This window comes from Eutrigla gurnardus (assembly GCF_963514095.1).
Source record: "Eutrigla gurnardus genome assembly, chromosome: 24".
NCBI lineage: Eukaryota > Metazoa > Chordata > Actinopteri > Perciformes > Triglidae > Eutrigla > Eutrigla gurnardus.
In genome coordinates, this window is record NC_139935.1 from 5,313,831 (window position 1) to 5,337,456 (window position 23,626).

The 23,626-nt window shown below is 45.5% G+C and overlaps 2 protein-coding genes and 1 long non-coding RNA gene across 5 annotated transcripts; 2 read left to right on the forward strand and 1 right to left on the reverse strand.

Moving 5' to 3' along the window:
* The first annotated feature begins 304 nt into the window (after positions 1–304).
* Positions 305–15,210, forward strand: LOC311009720 (uncharacterized protein). Of its 2 annotated transcripts, XM_084004069.1 has the most exons (13): positions 305–531; positions 2,128–2,273; positions 3,434–3,515; positions 3,618–3,753; positions 3,879–4,081; positions 4,222–4,358; positions 4,451–4,592; positions 4,713–4,994; positions 5,100–10,041; positions 10,125–11,890; positions 12,075–12,175; positions 14,793–14,864; positions 15,148–15,210. In XM_084004069.1, the coding sequence occupies exons 1-10, from the start codon at positions 406–408 to the stop codon at positions 10,139–10,141; spliced, it is 6,213 nt and encodes a 2,070-aa protein (XP_083860195.1). In that variant the 5' UTR covers positions 305–405; the 3' UTR covers positions 10,142–11,890; positions 12,075–12,175; positions 14,793–14,864; positions 15,148–15,210. The 2 variants fall into 2 exon arrangements, with proteins under 2 accessions (XP_083860195.1, XP_083860194.1); XM_084004068.1 differs by lacking the exons at positions 14,793–14,864; positions 15,148–15,210 and having other exon boundaries at positions 12,075–13,567.
* Positions 12,047–20,632, reverse strand: LOC311009722 (vascular endothelial growth factor C-like). 2 transcript variants are annotated; one of them, XM_084004071.1, is made up of 8 exons: positions 19,722–20,624; positions 17,307–17,550; positions 16,830–17,020; positions 16,304–16,437; positions 16,109–16,212; positions 15,751–15,885; positions 15,221–15,422; positions 12,047–13,810 (listed from the first exon to the last, which is right to left on the reverse strand). In XM_084004071.1, the coding sequence occupies exons 1-8, from the start codon at positions 19,821–19,823 to the stop codon at positions 13,699–13,701; spliced, it is 1,224 nt and encodes a 407-aa protein (XP_083860197.1). In that variant the 5' UTR covers positions 19,824–20,624; the 3' UTR covers positions 12,047–13,698. The 2 variants fall into 2 exon arrangements, 1 of the variants encoding a protein (XP_083860197.1); XR_014596683.1 differs by lacking the exon at positions 12,047–13,810 and adding an exon at positions 14,809–14,872 and having other exon boundaries at positions 15,146–15,422; positions 19,722–20,632.
* LOC311009727 lies at positions 15,429–22,482 on the forward strand. Its single transcript, XR_014596684.1, has 5 exons — positions 15,429–15,673; positions 15,753–15,902; positions 16,306–16,463; positions 21,307–21,372; positions 22,377–22,482. It is a non-coding gene; the product is annotated as an uncharacterized lncRNA (long non-coding RNA).
* Positions 22,483–23,626: the final 1,144 nt, after the last annotated feature.

Sequence of the window (23,626 nt, forward strand, 5' to 3'; positions counted from 1 at the left end):
TATGCACAGGTGTATATTATATATTTATGTGTTTATTTGTATTATAATGTGTGAATTTATGAGCAGAACGACTTAATAACTTCTTATTCAATTTTCTAAATGATTACACTGGTACGTGAACGCAATTATTAACGGTCATTAACGCGCTTGTGTTTGTGTCTGCCATGTGTGGTTTGTGGGCATGTAATGGTCTACCCTTGGTACCGCGTTGGCGGGGCTTAATACGAGGCAATCTGTTTTAATTGAGCAGCCCTGGCTCCGCCCTCGCGAGAGCCGCCGCTGGTGCACACCGCGTCGCTAAAGGAGCGAGTCCCTTTACGTTGGCAACGTCCAATCAGCGCTGTCAATGCCGTTGCGATGTATGTGTTGTGTGGTAGCGGCTACGAGCAAGGCTAGACGGGCAGTATGGCGGAGGAGGGCAGTGTGTACGAGTTAGAGGGGCTCAAAAAACAATTGGAGAGTTTGTTCAGCCGTTACTCAAGCGACGAACTGCGAGCCGACAGCAAACCGTTCTGCTCCGAGTTTTGCCAGGTAAGGAGCCGTCGCTGAAGTTGTTGACAGGGGCTTGTTGTCGAAGATAGGAGCGCACATATTAGCCGACTCCCCTCCCCCAGAACTGGCCGCTACATGGGCTAGCGTTAGCCGTTAGCCTCGTTAGCATGTAGTTGACGAGTCGCGGTGACTTATAAAAAAAAAGAAATGCTTTGGCGTAGCGCCTTTTTAAACGTTATGTCTGATAACCCAACCTCGCATTCAGTTGACGCTATCGAAGCGTCAGACCCAGTAAATCACTTTGTTCACAATGGTTGTTACACTGCACGGCTAGCACGCTAGCTCGGCTAACCGTTTCAGGCTAGCTAGCCCAGAATTTAAGTTAGCTTAGTTAGTAACGTTGAATGTTTACCAAACTACTGTTTACCAACTTTTTATCGCGCGTTTGCAACGCGTATGCTAATAATTTTTAACTAGTAAGGACTTAAGATGACGTTAGCAATCCTCTAACTTAATCTTGTTATGCAATTAGGCTGTATTGTGGAAGTATTTACTCAGAAGTGAAACTTCGAATACGGCTAATTAACGTTATGTCTTAACCGGCAGCAACGGGACATGCGACAGTAAATTAAGCTTTACAGTAGTGACGCCACATAATATAACTGGTGTCACAAGATGTCCTCGCTGGATATTGTGATGCTGCAACGTCAGATGAATAAAAAGAGTTTATCTCGTGGTAAAAGTGGATTTAAATGTCATTGTTGGTAAATCACTGAAGAGAATCATGAACATTGTTATAGCCTAATAAATAAAATAGGAAAATAGACTAGTCTACGGGTTTCCTGTTGACAAATCCAAATTCGTTTTCTATGTTACTCACCTATTGATATAATATTAAAACTTTAACATTTAAAGGGTTTAGCTTTGTGTGAAAACACATGCATGTGAATTGAGTTGTGCTGCGTCATAACTTAGTCTATTTCTCATTTAGTGGGAATATAAGTGCTATTGATGAACACTGTTGACAGCTAACATTCACACGATTTGGACAAGGGTGTTGTTCTGGTCCTCCACCATTAGAGGGCAACATAAGCTTGTTGCATTTTAGGGATTTGACAGGTCAGATTTGAAGAATTGCGTATAGTTGCACTGAATTGTTGTGCCACACTCTATAAGTGTCAGTCAGAAACTATGTCTGTACCAGTTCTTCTGTCACAATAAGTATTTTGATGTGAGCACTGTAAAATAAGACGTGGTATTCCCATGTATTAATTGGTGTAGGGATGACCAATGCGTCAGGTGGTGGCCTGTTTTCTTTTGGTTTTTAATGCTTTCTACCAAACACAGGGATTTGTTGTAGGTCTCTTCTCCGATCAACAGTCCAAATCCCAAAGTTTTTGCATAAAATGTAGAAAATACTTAATATTTGAAAGTCTTTAAATCGCATTCTAGTTAAGTATCAAAGTAGATTTGTGATTGCAGCTCAGAATGGTCGGTGTTTGGTCACATTGCGTGAATGCCACTAGGCTGAGGCTCGTCCGTGCCTCATCACCACTGTACCTACAGACATAAATGTGCTAAATGACGCAGACTGTCCTTGTAATCTTGTCTCTGTTTTGTCTTTTCTCCGTGCAGCTGGTGGAGAAGTATGCCTCTCGCTGGCAGGTGCCGCTGCCTCAGCTCAGGATCCTTGAGATAGCCCTCTGCTACTTTGCTCGAGCCTCCATTTTCTTCACACCAAACTGTGATCATGTGCTCCACACGCTCAGCAGCCTGGCCTTGTAAGTACACACACCCCTCCCAAAAGTCGGTGCCATAGATTTTACCTTCTGCTTTTAAACAGTGTGCTAATGATGGAGCTACAGCACAAGGCTTTCATGTTGGAACTCCTCCTGCTACCATCTCTGGATTTTAGGAGTGTAGAGTGAAGCTAGAAATACCTTCTTTGAGAGCAAACTTTAGGTGTTTATTCAGGTAATACCACTCCATCTGAATCACATGTGCTGTTGCTATGTCTATGCAACTGAGAATGGTAGAGGCCACATACAGCTGCACTTAGCCTTTGGTTCACCTTCATGCCAGTCCAGTGATGTCTGTGAGAGCCATAAAAGAATGTCAAGTTTGTACTGTACGGCACATAACGTGTTATTGTGACTTATCTTATCACTAATGCTAGCTCAAGTTTACCCACTAGTCATAACCGCATGCTAGTTGACAGTAGGACTGTGTCGACAAGGGCATTGTTAACAATTCTTGTTGGAATTATTGTACCTGAACATCCAAATTTGCTGATTTATGCCAAAACATCTCACTTTAATATTTCCTTCAGAGAGAAAGTAGACTGGGAGTATCTTATACTGTTGTGTTTTTCTCCTTTATCAGAGTCCAAGCTTCACATCAGTTTAAATGTGTGAATGAATGAATGAAACACGTTTTTGCTCCCTGAGGGAACTGTCGTAAAACACAAATGTGCTTTGAAATAATTATGGTCAAATCACTTAAATTCACTCGTCAGTGTCATCATACTCGGAGGAAAGAAACAACTGTGTACAGAAAACAAGAGTATTCACAGATGCAAGAAGTAAAACCTTTCTTTGTATACATTTGTCAACCATGAAGTAGTCTTGCATCTTCGGGGACATTTGTCGAGTTGAACGTTGATTGTGGTCCTTGGCACGAGGAACTCAATTTGTGAGCCAGAAAACCCCTGGCACGCCACCAGCCGTTGACCATATCCCATCCATCCATAAATCCTCCATGCCGTCTCCCCGGGGTTCCCCTCAGCTTCTCAATCAAGTGCATTCCTCTCGTTCTCTATCGCAGCCAGTGTTTGAACATCCACACAAAGGGTTTGATTTCTGTGCATACTCGGATTAAAGTTATAAAGTTAGGTTTAAACTGTTGGATGGGAGTCGAAACTATTTTGATCTCCTCGTCACAGGAGTGTTTTTGAGTTGCTGCTGTTCTTTGACCAGAAGGACTTCCATCAGGAGCCGCTGAAACAATTCACTGTCACATTTCAGGTGAGCGTGACGTGCAGATCATCTGCTCAACAGCAACATTACAGTAACAAGGGATGATGGCACTCTTAATGTGTTAATTAAGAAGTCTCCTTGCTCTTCCAGGAATGTCACTTGGCCCTTGCGAGGCATCAGAATGTTCCCTTGCTTCAGGTGGAGCGTTTGGTACAGGGAGGTGGGCTTTGGGCCGGCCCAGCCTTACAGTCAATCCTCAGTGAGTCCAGTTTACCTCAGAGTGAAGGTAGGTAACAGAATCATTTATCCTCAATTGTTGTTCCTTGTTTCTTTCCTGTGAATCTCCGACACCTTATCAAAGTCATCTGAAACCACGTTTCTCTCTCTTCTGGCTTCTTAACTCTGCTTCAGTGGACGGGTGCATCAGCTCTGAACTGCCGGTGTTCTTTGAGCTCCGGGTGCGCTACCTCTTATCCTGTGAGCGGGTCAGCGAGGCTATGGCTCTGGCTAAGTGTTGTGCTTGTCATTCCATAGCAGGACAACACTTGTTCTTCCTCCAGGTCTACCTCACGTGGCTTTTCAAAACTTCACAGCATGACCGCCTACATAAAGAGGTGGGTGGAGTGACTGTCGAATTTGAAGTCTTTCAGTCAAACGTCTGATACTGTTGCTTAGCTACCACACAATTATACCAAAATGTAATCTATTGGAACTGTCTTTGGCCTAAACGGATGCTTTCATTCTGATTTTTCAGGTGGCGGAATTTAATGGTAAAGATGCAATTCATCTCATCTGTAGTTTGGAGTGTGAAGAAAAGGATGAGTTGCTACTGGACCTCAGCAGAGCCTTTCTTTCTGAGCAGCTCCGCAGGGGAGACATGTATTATTTGTGGTAAGAAACCGATGCTAATGCAACGACAAGTCAGTTTATAACCGGAGGCCTCCCCATTCAAGTAAAGACGATTTAAACTCTATTGTTTGCAGTGATCTTGTCTTCATATGGACTAAACTTCACAGTCGGTTGAATACATCCAAGCAAGCTCTGCTTGAGGAGGTTAATCAGCTGATTCTGTCTGCCACCAATGTCAACTCAATCTTCCCGTTCATCAGAGCCATACTGCAAGAGGTGAGATGGACATTTAAACTGCAGTGTGTTTTATAATTTTATATATGATTTTAAATTTGAGTAAATTTGTTGTTAAGATGCAACAAATTTATGGTTTCCCTTTTGTTTGTATGTCACTAGCTGGGTGAAGATGGTGTTCAGTTCTGTGTGGAGCTTTGCGCTAATGCCCTGGGGTCTTGCCTTCCCTGCGATGTCATCACCAAGTCCCTGATCTACAAAACCATCGCCGGCTTGCTACCCAATGACCTGGAGGTCTCCCGGGCATGCGCTCTTCTTGTCTTCTTCCTTGAACGCACTGTTGAGGCCTACAAGATGGTGTACCTACTTTACATGCATCCTGATCAGGAGTACCACGTGGAGCGCAGCCCCATCAGAAATCATGTTCGCTTTGAAACCCTACAGGTAAACAAGTCATGACAGAGAAAAAGTATAGTTTCTGGTCTTTTTTTTAATTATTTTTTTACCATATTCTGACACCAAAATATTTGCTTTTCTCTCTCTCTTCAGATAATGAAGAAGGACTTGTATTTTGACCCAGAGTTTTGGAACCTCATCGCTTTGCGGACCAACTGTTTGAAGCTGATGAGTGGGAAGGTGGTTAGCGGAGCCCTGGAAGAAATCATGGAGGACAAATGGATCCTGAGCTATTGTGCCAAAGAACCCACATCCCGACCAAGGTCATCAGTATGTCAGAAAGGAAGTAAGGGTGCAGTGGCTAAAAAGCGGCACCATAAAGACGACAGACATCATAAAGAGGGTGCCGACACGGCATCCAAGAGATTAAAGGGGAGCCCAGGCAAAACACGGCTAAATGTTGACTACACTCTAAGGAAGAAAGGCAACCAAGGGTCATCATCTGAACCTTTGAGGCGTTCATTTTGGCAGCTAGAGAGACTACAGGACAATGTAGCCGGCGTTGGTCGCGGAGAACTTAGACGCGCTACACGACTCTCGGAGAAGAACCCACCAAAACGGCGGATTAGAAAACCCAAGTGGCTTCTGGAAGACTCGGGAAATCCTGGCAAGAAAAATCTTCAGAAGATCAAAAAGCATGGGTCGAAACATCATGTCGTGAAGAGGTCTGAAAACATTGAGCTCAAGAACAGTGCAAATCCTTCTCATTTAATGGTGAGGGAAAACAGCAGGCACCAGAAGGGCTTTTCATTGGAATCTGTTAAACCAGCCACATTTCCACAAGTAATTCTTGAGCTTTCCCTACCAGACAACGAACTGGGAACGTTTACTGAGGACGCTTGCAACAGACAGAGAGGTTTCCCTCAAGTGCTTTTTTACAGACCGACAGTGAAGCTTCCTGCCACGTCACAGCCTGCGAAGACTGTACACCGCAAGGAGGTGATTCTCAGAGCGCGGGATGCGGCGATGTTTGCACAACAGCTGCACTGTTATGCTCGGCGGCAGAAAGGGAAAGGCAAAGGGCCGAATATTCAGGGCTCGGTATCAACGATCACACGCTCTTCTGTGCAAGGAAGTCCGCCAAAAGATCCACAGAGAGATTTCTGTGAAAAGTCTGACGCCGAGATGAAAGGTGGGATTACCTCTCAGACACCAGCAGCAGCTGAAGTTACAAAATCCCCAGTTTTCGAAAAGGTCCTTGAAGCTCAAGCTACAAAAGCGGTCTCCCGAAAGACATTTTCTGGAAGAGAGCTATGTGAAAAGTCTGCTGAAATTACAGAAGCTCCAATCTTGGATAAGGTCCTGCAAGCTCAAACGATAGCTTCGGCAAGAGAGCTCTGTGACGAGTCTGCTGTTGAGATGAAAGTCACTATTGCCTCAACAGCTGCTACAGTGACCCCAGGAATGGAAAAGGCCTCTAAAGCTGTTAAAGATGCCTCAAAAACCACAACTTTGGCTGAGGTTTTGCAAACTTCACCTGTGGACAACAATCAGATGGAAGTTACTGATAAAATCCCTCCAGTCTCAAATGATCCCACAACCTCACAGTGTCGAGATGTTCTTAGAGATGGAAGGCAAGGACTAAAGTCAATCTCTTCTCAGGCTGAAACCGGGAAAAATGTCATCGCCCAAGCGAAAGGAGACACCTCAGCGGCGCTCACTGCTTTCGGCAACATTTCTGAGGTGAACGTTACAGCCGTGCCTTGTGCCCACGATACAAGTGGAGGAACAATGGTCACTACTTGTACTCCTACAGATCAAGGCAGTATAAATGACATATCTGCTCTGACATTAGTAACAGAAATGGTTACTGAACTTTCACCTGAGGCACTTACTCGAGATCTGGAGAATCACAAACAGCCAGCTCAGACGGAGTCTTCCTACACACCTGGAAGTAAATCTTTATTGGCTGATGTGCAAGGGGAAGAAGAGGCAACTCAGGATAGTGGTTCAGAAAACAGTGACTTGCCAGAATCTGACGAATCCAAGTTGGAGTTCTGTTGTACCTTCTGCAACAAGGTCTTTAAGGGAAGTCGTGTCGTAGCGCACGCCATGTTCCATTATCGTAAAGATGAGTGCATGTTCTGTCGGACGATGTTTAAAGACGATCTTCTGGCAATGATGCATCTGTCTGACCATATTGAGAAGCTAAAGAGGAGCAAAGAGTTAGCTGGGAACAATGACCAAGAGACCAAAGAGGTCTCCACACGGAAGACCTCCGCCGCGGCAAAGACCACAAATGTCTCTTCTGTGCGTCGTAGTAGTGGGAGGCCGAGGAAGTCTCCAGATGGTCCCACATCAGCTAGCCTTCCACATTCAACCCCATCTGGGTCCAGACGGTTGAGATCCAATGGCAAGGCAGCGGAGGCTCAATCTTTACATGAAAAGAAACACGACTCATCAAAGCACCTTAATAATACAATTCCTGTTCACAAGGTCAACGGGCATATTGGCAAAAATAAAGGACACGACGGGCCGGAAAAGGAAACCGTGACCTCGGAAGCTAAGCAGCCACTTGCACAGCAGGAGATTTCTCAAGGAAGAACAGAGGATCGGACTGAGGATTCCAGTTTGCAAAAAAACCAAGATCTAGCGATGGATTCCTCTGCAACATCGGAGCAGGTGGACGAAGAGTTCAACCGCTCCCAGAAGACCGAATCAATGCAGATCCTGAAGATGGCCTCCAAACAAAGCGACACCGTCGTTGAGGAGAGAAACGCGGAGCCACAAGAGAGAGTTTGCTGTCCCGCAGACGGTTGCGGCTGGTTCACAGACCTGTCGAAAAACCGCGTCGCGCTCCTTTACCATGTTCTGGAAGATCACTACGGGGAAGTCAAACCTTTAGAGCTGGCGTTCCGTGTAGGCAACAGCAAATGTAGTTGTTGCATGAGGGTTATGTGGAGTTTCGAACACTTTCAGCACCACGTTGAGCGACACAGACTCACTCCCCGGCACCCTTGCCTTCATCAGGGATGTGCTGCCAGGTTCAAAACTGGAATAGAAACGAGGCGCCATACCAGAAGGCACAATCCACTGCAGGCGGTGTGCTGCCATCCCGGTTGTTCTCAACTATTTATTTGTCTCTGGGCACTGAACCTTCACGAAAGAGAGCACTATGGTTCCAAACTCACGAAATCAGACAAGAACACAAGTGAACAAACGAGTGACAAACAGAGCCAAGAGGAAGAAAACACAACTGCTGTAAATAAGACTGAGAGTGTAAAGGCTGCATGTAAATCAAGAGAAGAAGCTGCCGATATCTCATCAACGGGGAAACACGCTCAGGCTTCACTTCCTGCCACCGTCGGGGCATCTGAGGAGTCAAAAGAGAGAAATAGGACCAAGGATTCACACGTGTTGAAGAATCTTTCCAACAAGGACACCTCCACGCCGCCCACTGGCCCTATTCTGAGATTAAGGCAAACGTTAAGAAAAGTAACAAATACACAATCATTGGTAAGGCAGGATATTAAAGCGAGGTACAAGTTCAAGAAAAAGCAGGTCAAAAGAAACACAAAAGGTCCTAAAAGAAGAGGGCGTCCTCCTAAGCCAAAAGAACCTGTGCATGATGAAAACACCACCACTGGTCAAAACAATCAAACAATCGTGGAAAAAAACGCTCCACTTCAAAGCCTCCCGAAAGCAGCAGAGGCCTCAAATGTGAGCAACGAGTCAAACGAAGGAGAAACTATTCAGCAGGTCCGAGATGTGGTTAAAACGAAATCATTCAGCAAGCAGTTGAAGAAGAATCACCTTAAACACAAGGGGGTTTCACATAATTCCTCTACAGCTATTGTGACGGCTCACAGTTTAGCAGACAAAACACACAAGTTAACAGCAAAGAACGTACACAGAGTGAAAAAACGCGCCGCCCCGAAAGAAAGCGGCGGCCAAACTGCTTCTTCAGACTCCAGCAAGTCAAAGAAGCACAAGGTGGCGAATGGCGAAGCAAACGCAAAGAAAGAGAAATCATGTCCTCTCGAAGAACGGGAGGAAAAAGCAAAGGTGGAAAACTCGGGCTCGACGCCAAGTGGCTCTGGTAACTCTGTTCCTGCTGTCCCAGCTAGCAGTTTAGATGTGGGAACTGCACCATCCATCACCTCAGGAGAGCGAAAACAGAAGCTACCGGCGGCAGGAAAAGCAAAGAAATCACTCGTGAAAAAAGAAGCAAAGAGAGAAAAGCGTCCTCATGCTGCTTCTTCAGACTCAGGCAAGACAAATAAGAAGCACAAGGACTTTAATAGAAAAGAGGACAAGAAGAAGCTCAAAGACAAAAAGAAAGCCACGCTAAAATCTGTGGACCCACAGGTTGAGGCTAAAGCATCGGATAGCTCTCCTGATGTGGAAGGAAAAGCAAAAGACGCAACAACGGACGCCACACTTGACAGCTCTGGTTCCCCCGTCCCCGCCGCCACGGCCGGCGGCCTAAATGAAAAGACTTCTCCACCCACTGCCACCGAAGAGAACATGCAGAAATCCAAGAAATCTCACGTTACGAAAAAGTCAGACCCCAGCAAAGCTAACAAGAAGCGCAAAAGTGTTCATACAGAAGGTGACACAAAGATTGTGAAGAAAAAATGCAAAGATCAGGGCGTTAAATCGCCGTCTGAGACCAAATCCAAGACTGAAGTCCGACCGCTCGCTGAGGGGAAAGCAGAGGTGGCAGACGAAGAGGGGAAAACGAGCAGCCTCGGCTACACTGTCATCACGAACGGACAAGCAGCCAGGGAAGAGGCGAAAACCCCCGTGTTGAAGGACGTTCTTGCAGGGTATAGTAGCAAGCCGTACATGCGTCCGCCGCCCACAGCGTACCTGGATGAAAAGTACATCACCATGCCAAAGCGAAGGAAGCAGCAGCAGCAGCAGCCGTCGTCTCCGAGAAGCCCGCCTCCTCAGCACAACCACGTGACGAAGGCCCTGCAGAGACGACGCTGTGCCAACTGTTTCGCTACGTTCAACAGTGCCGACGACCTGCAGAGCCACCTCCAGCTGCAGAAGTGCTCAGACCTCTTTGGCTTTGACTCGGAGGATGAGGGTGAGTCAATGTTGAATGCAAGAGTTGTTGCACAGTGTTATGTGGTAGTGTGTCATTTTTTCTATCTCTTTTTCTTGTTTCAGGAAACAGTTTAACATGACTACTCACGCCAAAGTGAATTGGCCTTTTGGACTCGTATTAAACTGACCTGTGGACCTGCGTGGAGCCCCCCCCCTGACGGATCATACCTCAACGGATCAGGGCCCTGTCTGGATGACTCGTTCTCCACTCCAGCGGCTACGACTCGTGCCTGTGGAGACGGAGAACTGGGAAGGGGTCACCTGACTTTCACTGCAGCATGTGCCTGTAAGCCTGCAGGGCCCAGGAGCGGCCAGAACACACGAGACAGCCAGTCACTAGACGAGAACCAAGTCAGTACTGAAGTGCCTGATCTGGAGCCGCCGTGCTGCTTCCAGCTGCTTCACCTGGTATGGAGATTAATAACTGTGGCTTAAAGACTGGACTCTTGAAAGCTGTGAAAAAAAAAAAAAAACTGATGACAAGGCTGCTCCTGCTATTATTAGGATACATACTTTTCCACATCAGTAAGCCATATAACACCATTGTTTGCTTTTTGCACTCTTCTCATAAGATTTCTCGATTTCTTTCTGCTTAAACTCTCAAAGTGATGGGGATTGTACAATGAATGAAGCATCTAAAAATCATGCTATTTTCTAAACTTTGAAAGCTGTAAGGTCGCTGTAACAGAGTCTTCTTTGAGGAAAATGTTGTGTAAAATTCTTGTTTAAATGCTAATTGTATTTCCTTAAATCCCTATGGGCTTGATTAGGTCTGTGCTTGTCATCACCACGAGTAACCAGTAGGGGTCACTTTGCACCAACCTCTATGTTAACAGATTTGTTTTTTTTTACTCTTGCAAACATTCGCTTTTTATGCTTTTGTTTGTTTTTTTGCGACAGAAATACTTTTACATACAAAGCTGCTCTGCTGTATTTCACACTGGAGGAACGCCTTGACTTCCAATCACAGTCATCAAGCTGTATTTCCTTTAGCAATAACTACTACCAACCACAAAATGTGCCAGTGTCCCACTAATATTTTACTGTTTTTTTTTGTCACTGATCATGTGCAGTTGGCTAGTGTGACATTGGAGCTGCTGGCTCATGTTCTATTTTCTCACCTAAACATAGATTTTTATCTCTACTGACGTGTCCAAGACCATGGAAACATTGTGATTTCTCTTTTAGGATGAATATTCTCCTTCCTTGAAAGAGGAAAGTCATATCAGCCACAGTTTGTAAGTGTTACCGGGAGGCCGTACCAGTCTTTCATGAGCAGCAGCAGGTTCTATTTATTTATGTTTCATTTTCTATCTTTTGTAAATATTTGAAGAGTTTCAACGGCTTATTATATTAGGGTGGGGAGGGGGATGTCGGAGCTGGGTTTATATTTTGTTCTTGAAGTAATTAATAAAACATATTTCAAATGGGATCTTGCCTTTTCAAAATGATATTCAATGTACCGTGGGAAACGTGCACTTTCATCGACGGGAAGAGCACTTTATTCTGAAAGTAAGAAATAGATGAATCCTCATCTCGTGTAAAATGTATTCTAGTTTTTAAGTTAGTTTCCAGTCCAACATGGGAAACTACTTAAAAGCTAAAACCAGAAGGAGGAACCCAGTCGCAACGCACGCAAAAACCCGGCAATAAAGGGTTGTAGCTGTGACTGAAATACTTGAGTTTCAATTACTTTTTGATTGTGTGATTTGAAAAGGAGCTGAACCCACAGCTGCACTCGGAGCACCCCCCCACCCCCATCCACCACCCCACCCCCACTGCAGCCTCGGGCTCAGACTCGCCGCCCAAAACTTCAGCGACAGTTCAGGGTAATTTTCTGACAATTTTTGTCATTTACCTGGTTTGTTCATGTTGTAGTCGCCAGAAATATAACATGTTTGATTATCAAACGCTGTAATCTGCTAATGATGAGACAGGCAGACGGTCACAGAGGCCAGACAGAAAGGGGATCTCTTTGTTTCCCATCTGAGTCAATATTGTTTATTGTGGTAGACGCAGACACAGGAAGAGAGAGAGACCCGCTGAGGAAGAAACGGGAGATCCGGAGGAAGAGTCAAGTTCCCCACCCGAAGGTGTCAGCTGAAGGATTCTGGGTACGTTTCACTCCATCGTCCCCATGTGAAACACGAGCAACGCAACATTCATCATCCTCTCGTTGCCGGGGGAAGCTTACATGCGATTGTTGATGTTAAAGGAGCAGTGACACATTTCCAAACTCGTGTATTATATTTCTTGGGGGAAGAACATGCAGAAGATTTACAACCTGCAATAACACATATTACTTGGAATGGATTTTAACCACATTTTGCATAGACCTACTATTTGTAGGTAATAAAATAATTGTTTTTTAATATGACATACAGCAGGATGTTGCTGCCAGTGTACCCTTTAAGAAAAACATAATCAACATTTACAGAACAGGCACACAAACGTATCAGACAGCTTTTAATGAATACTTCACAGCTACTTTAATAGTAGCCTGATAATGAATTTTTTTGACAAACACTACAATCATCTGCAGTACATCCCATCATTAATTGTATTTCCGGACCTAAAATACGTTTGTTTTATTTAAAGTTGAGCCTGAAATCAATCTTGCAGTGCAGGCAAAAAAAAAGAAAAAAAAAGGCATAATTAAAATTCTCCATAATAATTAAAGCTGCTGGAGCAGAAAGACATGTAAATACTTTAATTGCACAACAATATTTAGTAATGATAGTGACTCAAATACAGTATCTTACATCGATTTCGTCTTCCGAAGATCAGCTTTAAATACAATCTTCAAAGAGCAGCACCACGCTAGAGGCAAGTAGAAACTGGTGAATATAATAGCTGCTTGGGAGTGTTGGAATTAGCGTTTAATTTGAATCTGGCATTACACCTCTTCTCTCTTAGAAAAAAAAATGAAAAGGCTTGGAGGAAGCTGCACCAACCTAAATAAAAAATCTGCGCCGCAACAAGAGCATCGCTCCATTCCTTTCGGTGTAGTCGTTAAAATAATAATGTTCATGTCGGAAAACAGCCTCTGGTGCTTCGGATCATCAAAACATACTGTCATCATTTCCACCTCTGCTTAAAGAGGGAATATAAGGCCCCCCCGGCAACGTAACGTTACATGATTTTTGCTAAATAAATCCTTCAACCTCTCAAGACTGCCAATCCATAATAATCCATACACACACACGCAGGAAAAAAAAGTCTGGTCTGTTATTTATTCCACTTTCCATTTCACGCAGACATGAGCGGCGTCTGAGCGGTGGACGGTTATCTTGCTCACACACGTCCTGTCCGTCTCTCATGCTTTTAGGTAGTCGAGTCCAATATATCTCCTCATTTTGTCATTGGCTGAGATGAGTCCACTTTTACGCGTCTTGTTTTTGGCCCTTTTTTGTGTCTTTCATCCTCCTTTTTTGTAGGTTTTCATTTTGGTCCGAGCACAGACGGCATCAATGAAACTCCAGATGCCGCCGTGTGTGTAGTTGCACCGTCCTTCCTGCCTTTCAGGAGACACGCCCCCCCTTTAATCGCCCTTTTTTGTTTTAAGGTCAAAAGGTTTGGAGCCTCGTGTTGAAGGGCTTCACCTGCAGTCTTGCTCCCCCCGTCTGCCCTTCGTCGTTTAACTCCAATTGGGCCTCAAGTTGTTAGGGAGGCACTGGCAGAGCTGGTGGCTGTAGTAAAAGTCAGTCTGGCACACACGTCTGGGCTTTCTGCAAGGCAACCTGTAACAGCTGGAGAGGGGAGATGGAGAAGTAAATATACAATATAAAAAAGATGCATAAGAGAGAAGGGTGGAGGGAAAGAGAGTGAGATTGAGAGTAGAAGACACAGGGGAGATGATACACTCCTGGCATGAATATTATCTATTATTCAGATCTTCACCCCCTCGATCCAAGTTTTTTCTTTTCGCATGCATCAAACGATTCTGTGCGTGAGAAGAAAGAGGGCGTAGTATTCCCCTCAAGAGAGGGGGAAGAGTAAGGCCAAATTCTGGGAACTCTCATCTTCAAAAAAAAAAAAAAAAAAAAAAAAAAAATCATAGTAGGTGTGTTGTCTTCTGTTCACCACCACCTCCTGTGACCAGATGTTGAACTTAAAAAGAAAAGGGCGGGTGGGGAATATTGTGCATACCTGAATAACAATCCCGTAATGCATGAAAGCGCTCGACTGAGTTGCACCATCTTTTCAAAACTCCATCCTACAAGAGCTGGTTTCAGATCGGTTTTGCGCCGTTAAAGCTTGAGAAGAGCTTGTCGAGACTTGTGATGTGTAAATCGGTTGCTAGGAAGCTGAGAAAGTTGAAGCAACTCCGCCGTCGGAGGTCAGCCGTGTGTGTATGTCGGTGACCTTTCCCACAAGTGCAAACCCCTCGTACGAAGGCGGTTTTCCTCGTCACTCCGTCCGTCTCCGGGTTCCTGCTCGCTGTCATCAAGTTCAGCCCGCCAGCCTCTCCGCGAGGCCTCCTGGGTCAGCAGGGGAGGTTGATCTCCAGCGTCCCGGCTGTGGGAACCGCGACACGCACACGCAGCTGAGACCGCCGGGCGAATGCTTTGGACACCCCGTGTCCAAAAAAGGTCATATGGAAACATGCGAGCAAAAGCAAACGGAGGGAGAAAGTGTTTCTTTTTCGGGTTTGGAATGTATGACATGTCCATTGAGAGTTTGCTCGCTGTGTCTCTAAAAAACTTCTGGTTCTCACTCTTTCTCTCGCAGAGCTCCCAGGGCGAAAAGAAGAACCGAGTACATCAGTACGCAACCTGGAAACCGAACTAAGATACACCAGACGTGAGTGTCTGAATGCACTATTGTCAGACAGAAAGAAACTAAGAGACCGTAACAGCTGATTGCTATATTTTTTTTGATGATGACGGAAAGGAAATATCTTTAATCAAATGAAATTCCAGTTTCTGTAATGCGAAACAATTAAAAAGTGCAAGAATAACACACAGAAGCGGGGTAAAAATGTTGACTTAATATGCTTTTTTTGACCGTAGTGAGGGAGTGTGGATACTTGGGATAACTTCACCCCCAAAGGAGACATTCTGTGTGTTTTTGCACCGCTCCACAGGGAGGAAAAGAGCTGCAGAACTTGACCTGTGATGACGCGGTCAGACTCCCGGCATTCCTTGTTGCACGCCTACCTGCAGGAGTTGGAGTTGAACCTCTTGCCCTGCCGCAGACACGACTGCGGGCTCTCCCTGCACTGACACAGGCAGGTGTCGGGGTTGAGCGGCTGATTGCCGGGACACTCGGCGGCGCAAACGCAGCCGCACAGCTCGTCGTCCCACCGCTGGCCGGTGGGGCACCACTTCCCTTCGCCTTGACCTTCGCACTGGCATTCACCTGAGAGAAGAAAGAGAGCTTCGTGAATTAGATCCGGACCTGATCAGATGTATCAGATTGCACTCCTTTGTCGGTGCTGCTGCTAAATATTTGGGGGTCAGGTTCTGACTTGTGAGATATTTGCGCAAAGCCCTACTTCCCAAAACTCTGTGTTTATTCATTCTAGCTCGATCTTGCCTGGTTGCTTGCCTCTTCTGTGCAATTTGGTGTATTTACAGTAATTTGATCCTTATGAAGCCAGATACACAAAGGTATTTATCATCAGAAAAGGACCATATTTTGGCATCCCTATTCATGAGAGCCTATAATACAACATATTTCTTCTTACAGTTGTTGTGGTCCAGTTTCCAGCCTGGATCGCAGCTGTCCTCGGTGAGTCCGTTTCGACAGACGCATTCGCAGGTGGACTCGTGCAGGACCCTGTTGGGCCCACAGAGAGCCAGCAGACCCGAGTCCAGCGCCTCTGGAAGTCACACAGAGGTAGGTTTAAAAGAAAAATTGTGTTTAGTTGTTTTTCTGTCTTTTGTTTTTGTCTTTCTGCAGCCAAATCAAATATTCCTCATCATTCCCATTTAGTTTATTATTATAAAAAGAAAAATAATAATTTTCCAGTATCCAGTATTTTACAAAAAACATGCAGAAATCACTTGTCTTTAAACCCCTTAAGGGTCAGTTTCCACACTTACCTGTCTCTCGCTCGGAGTAGTTTATGGCGTCTGAAGAGACACACACACAGTTCACCGGATCCCACAAGGACCCGGAGGCGCAGGGGAGTTCGGGCGGGGAACACCTGCACAGACACAAGCACTATAAACGCACAGGAAACAGGGAAGAGCGACTCGGGATCGGCGCGTAACCTCTCACTCTAAACTCTCACTCACAGGTGGTCCGTCACGGCTCGCCTTATGATGGAGTGAAGCGGCCGCTTGTGGAGGCACTCGCACGAAGTGTGGTTCACGAAGGTCACCATGACGGTCATGGAGCCGTCCATCCTGGGCGGGGACAGCTCCATCAGCTGGCGTGGAGGAGAGAAAGATGAAGGTCAGAGGAGTGTGTGTGTGTTTCCTCTTCTTCTGCTACAATAATACTGGCTAAGTGGTTTCAGCTGATGTGTAGGGATTGATGTCATGATTGTGCAACTGTGCGTGACTGCCGACTTGATGTCCAGTTGCAGCCAAAGGGTGTCTCACTGCGTTGGGGTGGGCTTGCCATAAAGACACGTCAGTTACACAACGGGGTAGATCGCTTCCTGTCCTCGTTCCCGAGGGCGGTTCGAGGCGTGAGAACAGAGGAATACCAACGCGATCTTGTAATGTTAGCGAGCGTTGAAAGCTTCAAGTGCGAAGACGTCTCTTACCGCGTGGTAAATAGAGGGAGAGAGAGAGGGGGGCCAGCTGCAGCACTCACCGTCTTGTTGACAAGCGTGTGACTTGTGTTGGTGCAGTATTTGGCCTCGTTGTTGCAGCAGCCGCCGCACCGATGCAGCGCCACGCAGCGAGGGAGGTAGAACTGAGTGCTGGATTCTGGGTATTCTTTGGCGACCTCGACGCACACCTCTCTGGGCTTGCACGAGGTCCGCTCGATCTCTTCCATGATGACTGAAAACACATGCGATTAGGTAACTGAATCTGAACACGAGAGCTTTTGAGGTTTGTCTTGTTGTTAGTGGTTTTTGGGATGAAACCAACCGAAAAGGTATCTAATTTGCCTTTTTTTTCCACTCTTCTTGCCAACTTGGCTTCCATTCATTGCATTTACCACCTACTTTTGTCTCCAGTGCAAAGAAATTCCACTCAAGTGTAAGAGGCTATCATTAAAACGATTTTTTTTTGTAATATTACATTTACTGCGCTGCACTTTTTTGGAAAGCATCGTCATGATTACCTCCAAAAGCCCCGTCCACTTTGAAAAGAGGCTCCTTCCTCTGCTGATCCCACAGATCCCCGTAGTCAGAGTGGACAAAAGGGCCCGCCGAGGAGGTGGGAAACGAGGGGGGAGAGGAGGCCTGCCACGATTTCTTCCTCAGGCATTGCTGAAGCAAACTGTATTCGGGGTATAGAAGCTGCAGTAGCTGATCCAGACTCGTCACTGACCCCAAACTGTGCTGGTCGTCTGACAATACCGGAGCCTGGAACACAGACAAGTGTTTGGTTAAAGGTCACGTGTTAAATGGATTTGATTATATGTTGTGAAAGTGTTTTTCTTTTTTCTTTTGGCAGAAAAACGATTAGATAGTTTATAACATAACGTGTAAGCTTTGCTGTTTTGAGCTGGATAAACAGTGAATACCTCACTCGGCTACCAATGTGTTGTAACATGTTGCTGTTGGCTACTGTTAGTTATTATGGGGATGTGTGTCCTCTACTCACCCACACACACACACACACACACACACACACACACACACACACACACACACACACACACACACACACATTGTTGAGGAGTAGTAGTTTAAGTATGCTGCAGAGTTTTCTTTATACCTTTTGTATCTCGCTTCTCCTGTTTTTTAGCTTCCCTTTAATAGCATTCATGAAATTGAAACAATATCACCTACGGCAATGTGATCAAATTGGAAAAATACCTGCCCTGAGGTGCCCTTGAGCAAGTTGCTGGCATCTGATCCAGTTTACAAATGCTTGGTTTCCCGGTAGCCTTCCTTAAAGGAGTAACGTGTGAGGTCTGGTTAGAATGTTCAATGTAAAACATTAGAGCTAGCTACCGTGTCCAGTGTGGAGCCTCCAGTCAGGCCAACTTGAGAGGACGAAGAAGTAGACCCCGAGGGTCTGACGTTAAATTCAGATTGTATGGATGCACGTGGCCAGATCTTTACACATGCCACCTTTAATGTGGCCCCCACATGACAAATCTCCTACGTCAGAGCTTCCGAGGAGTCCTTAAATGCAGCATTATATAGCTGTAGTTGGCCAAACAGACTGGGGATTGTCGGCTTAGCCAACACCCACATTATTATTATTGTTTTACACAGGGCTTTAATGCGTCGGACCAAGTCTAAGCAGGAAATCTCCATTTACAACAGCTCTGTAAACCATTCCCACCGTGACTCATCCTCTTAATGATAGTAAAGATAAAAGTTTACGGGGTGCCGGCTGCTGTAGCATCTACATGTCAGCTAGGAGTCGACTGCTTGAGTGTCACATTATGAATTCCTCCTCCTCCGGGGGAGCGAGCACGGTTGTTTAGGTTCCCAGGCGGAGAAGGAGCAGACCGGTGGAACAGAAACCAGATCCGGCGTTATCAGCCTTTCCATTCATCTCCTTCTCTTTCCCCCTCACTCTCTTGTTCCCCCCCTTCCTCCCTTTCTGGTTTTTCTCTCTCCTCCAGCCGTCTCGTATGTCTCAGCCTATGTGTGACCTTTGACATTGAATGTGAAATAGCATCGTATTGAAACAAAGATCAGGCAGCGATGCTGGCCTTTTCTGTGCGGCTGTCAGTGTGTCCTTTAGAATCTCTGATTTCCAGACATATTTTCATGCAGGTGTGTCATTTTAAAGTTGTAGTATTTGAGGCTGGTCCTCGTTTAGAGACATCTGTTAATATCATATTGGTGGATGGTTGTAATTAGAAATAGGAGGATGGATTTCTAATCTCCAAACATCCTCTTTTTCGTTTGGTCCCTCTCTGTTTTTTTCCCCTCATGACTATGAGGTCATGTCGGACGAGTGACGACTGCCCCGCGAACACGCCCACGCACTCGTCACTCGCTCTCGTTCGACGGCGACTAAATGTGTGTCGGGACTCATTCATTCATTTCCAGGAGGAATTTGGCCACAATTCAAATATCAATTTTCGCTTCAGAGGAACAGCAATGAGTTTCCCGGCGAGGCTGACTTACAAAGAAAAGCAAGGCGGAGTTGTTTCTGTGACGGATGGACGTCACAGAAACGAGCTGCGGCTTTTTCACGTTTAATTTCGTGCCAGTTGCCGTCATTCTCTGTAGTTGCCGGTGGGTTCAAATCAAGTCCCGACGCGGCCGATGAAGGCATTCCACGAGGATCAGGTTCTATTATCAGTCCGTTTGTATGCTGATGACATTACTTCTTCCACTACGGATTTGTTTGAGTTTCTAAACTCCAAAAGAAGACAAAATGTTTGCATTTTGCAAGAGTATTGCTAGTCCATACTTCCCAAATAAACAGTGTAACTATTAAATAAATATAATAACGAGCAATAACCAATGAATATGCATGTAATCAATAGCAGACAAGCTGTAGAAGTCAGTGAGACTCCTAGAATAAGAGTTTTTTTTACAGATGATGGGAGGATTCAGTGTCTCACCTCAGTGGCCATGTCTCCAGTTTGGTAATAGTCCATATAATCTTGCCCCAAGCCCAAACTGCTGATATTAAGAATCCATAGGAACAAAGCTGGTATCCACATAGTGAGGAGAGGCGGGTATCACAGGCTCGGCGGGGATCTCTTTGCTCCTCTCTTCATTCTATCCGGGGACGAAGTTGCTCTTCTGGCGCGGGTTGCTTGAATTTTGGAAATCGGCTGAATAAAACATGATTTGGGGGAAAATCGCCTCCTCTTCCCCCGTGTCAAACACAGCTCCTTTTTTCAGAGGAGGTCTTTCCTCTGGTCTTGCTGCGTCCCCATTCTCACTGTTGATGTCAGGTGTCTCTGGATGTCTCTTTTAATCAGTGACCTCTTTTTTTTTTTCCCCCTCTATGCAGCCTCGTTTGTCCTCGTCCGTCTCTTCTCCTTCGCCCTTCACACTTGTGCACCTCCTCGCTTTTCTTTATCTCTATTTTCTCTTCACACACCAGCTGTGCTCTTCCCTCCCTCCCTCCCTCAGATTATCCCTGCCTCTTTATCTGTCTCCTGTTTCTTCCTCGTGAACCTCCGGGGCAAAGCTCTCGTCTGTCTCTCTCTCTCTCTCTCTCTCTCTCTGGACTTTTTCTTCTTTTTTTTGCTGCTTTCTAAATCTGTCACAACTTTCTCTGTCAGGCTGCCTGATCCTCGGAAAAGCATCAAAGAGGGAGAGGGAGAAAGAGGGAATAGCTTTTTCAAAATCCGAGTTTAGAAAAAGGAAAAAAAAGGAGTCGTAGTAGGAGGTTAAGTGTCCAGCAGTTCTGAATGTCTTGCTCGTAGACGTCCTAGTGGAGTGAATGTAAAAATGAAACGCAAGAATGGAAAGGATTCTGCCTGGTGGGCGGAGTGAAGGCTTTGAGAGAGATGATTCTGCGTTTTAGCTGTATGTACTGGCACTTTTCCTCCCCAGAAATTGCAGGCTTCACAGCGCCTGCAGAAGCGTGCAGCGCCTTGGCACCGACTCTTCCTCTAAACATCAACCATCATCCTCCTCTCGTGTGATTTAAATCCACTGGAGAGGCTATTTTTTAACTAAAATAAAAGACTGTCAGATGTAAAAACCCCCCAGATTTGACGTCTTTGTCCCGTCTTTGTAACCCCTCGTAACGGGAGCAGCTGTGTTCAGTCGCAGCCGGCAGGTGATGAATGTGCGAGTTTGCTTAACTGCGCCTCTAAGTGCCTTTTTATGAGCTGCTAATACCATCACCGTGTCTCTCTCTCGGCTTCACATCAGCTGTTTTCTCTGCACCTCAGTGAGTCCTACTTCAACGCCTCGGTGTACGTGAGATAATAAGAAATAAAGCTGCGCACCTGCAGCTCCAAACGGCCTTTTACTGCCTTTCTCCTTCCCCCTCTCTCAACTTCACGCTCTGATTTTTGCCGTTCAAGGTCCTAAAAATGGCAAAGTTTGCATACCTCCTTAACTATAGTGCCCCGAGGCTGTGGGCAAATGAAGGATGAGGAGGAGGAGGAGGAGGAGGGCAGGAAGAGGTGAGCAGCAACAGGAGCTTTGTCTAGAATATGATCTCTTTTTCTTCTTTTCTCTCAGGACAACTGTGGCGCAAATTATGGGGAAGACGGACCGACTGGAAAGAAACAGGAGAGGGAAAAAGAGGTGCGTCTCGTATGACAAAACATCCGATTTTTGGGCCAGTCACTGCCAGCCTTTCCCAAGGATTAAAGACACACACCCCTGCGCGCACACACACACACCGGCGCGCGCACACAACATGTGTCTGCTTGCAGCGCGCTTTATGTGTTGAAATCTTTGCACCCAAATTCACATTCCGATCATTGCTGGCTCCATTTCATCATGTGAGCTCAAAGTGTAGAATTAGAGATAATAGGGAGGGGGGGGGGGGAAGCGCGTCAATGCCGGGATTCACCTCGTTATGTAGACGTCTGCGGCAACAACAGACAGAGGGGCTGCTGGGTATTTTCATGTCGAAATAGGGAAACCAAATCACCTGCTGCTTGCAAATGAACTCTGTACCAGATGGCATTTACTTTGTCTGTTTAAGAGGAGAGGATTAACTGTCCTTGGGAGGTAAAAGGGCGAATTTAAAACCTGATAAAATATTTATTGACCTTGATCTTCTGACAAACTGTTGCTCATCTGAAATCGGATTCTGTCACAGACAAATAATCCCCGTTTTGTTTGTGAAATAGCTGCCAAGTTATGGTACAAATGGAACTTTGTGAACGGGCTCAAAGCCCGTGTTCAGTCACATGTCCCCTAACGTAACAGGCAGCAAATGTCATTGAAGGGTGACGGAGCAAACCCCGGCTTAAGTAACACAATTAGTGGCTCAGTTTCCCCCTTTCCCATCCGTCTCGGTTCCTCCGGCGCGGCCTTTTCCGCCACACGTGGAGGGAAGTCCACACAGCGGCGCCATTGTGCTCGGCAAAACGTGGGAAAACCTCTTTGCTGTCAGAGTCAACGATGGCGCCCCAAAGCTGTTGGGATGACGTTGACGGGCTTCATCGTTTGGCGAGCACAGCTCGGGGCCTCGCCGTGAGACATCACAGTAGATCTGCTTTAGATTGACGGCGGGCTTTAAACCTTTAAAAGAGGATTTCTGTCACCTCTAGTGTTTGAACAGAACCTTTGACTTGCAGGGAGCAGAGCCGTGGCTGTCCTGGTCCTCATTAACACGAGGTGGGACTGGTTGATGAATTAAAAGACTCCCGTCCCTTGTAATGCAGAGAGGCCACATTTAAAAGGTACATACCCGTGTGGTGGTTTCTGCTGCACTGTAACACACACACACACACACACACACACACACAAAGCACTGCAGACGTTTGTCACCAGGAATACTTTATCCTGCGGGAGTTTGCTCCGAAGGCGTTGTGGTTTGGGCAAAGCTGAGTCACAGCACATTCTGGATCCTCTACACCACAACCAGCCTGGAGAGAGGAACTCAATCATGCCATGTATAATCTGACTAGCTGCCGCCACCTGCTGGCAAAAGACAGTCACTTCATTCCCAGATTAATAGCTGGACTCAGATCAGCAGAGATGGGGACACATGTGCAAATCAGTTCATCAGGCCAGATTATGGCCTTTATGTGAAGACAAATACAGAAAAACAAAAGAAAACATACACACACTATGTGGGTGTTTGAAAGTTGTGATTGTGTGACATCACTTTCTTGTTGTTGTTGTTGCAGATATTGTAGAAACTGTTCTTTGAGTGGGTTCATTCAGTGTCCAAGTGTATAGACTTCAAGTTAGTGGTTTAAAAAAGGGGGTTTAGACACATTATTCATATGCATTACATATGCATAGTATAATAGCTCAAACATAATATCTGTGGATCTTTCTATCATTCATATTTTAGCCATTTAATAACATGTTTCTTGTCCATTCTGATTTTCAGGCTTGCTTCATGTCGACATATGTGAACGTCTGCCTTATGGGTAAGTCCATGAATGAATAATACACAGAAGTATAGTGTTATACTTATAGGTCATGTGTTTTTGATGAGACTTTTGAGATGGCAGTTTTTTGCACAACACTAATTTATATGTTAAACAGAATGGCAGCGTGACAGAGAATGAAACTAGCAGGGTTTTATGTATTTGTTTATTATTGTTTGTCATTTGACAGTATTGTTCTACAGGACATAACTCATGCTGGAATTAAAACAACACACTGACATAAGCTGATGCACGTTTTGTTAGATCACAGTGACAGTGATTTTATAAAGAGTAATACTAATACAATAAATCATACAGACCTGTAATCTTTTAGTGGAGATTTTACACTGCAAAGGTAAAATGTGATGACACGGTGAACTTATGAAAACCTGCTTCTCACAATGACAGGAAATTTCATTCTCTTATGTGTAATAACCTTTCTGCAG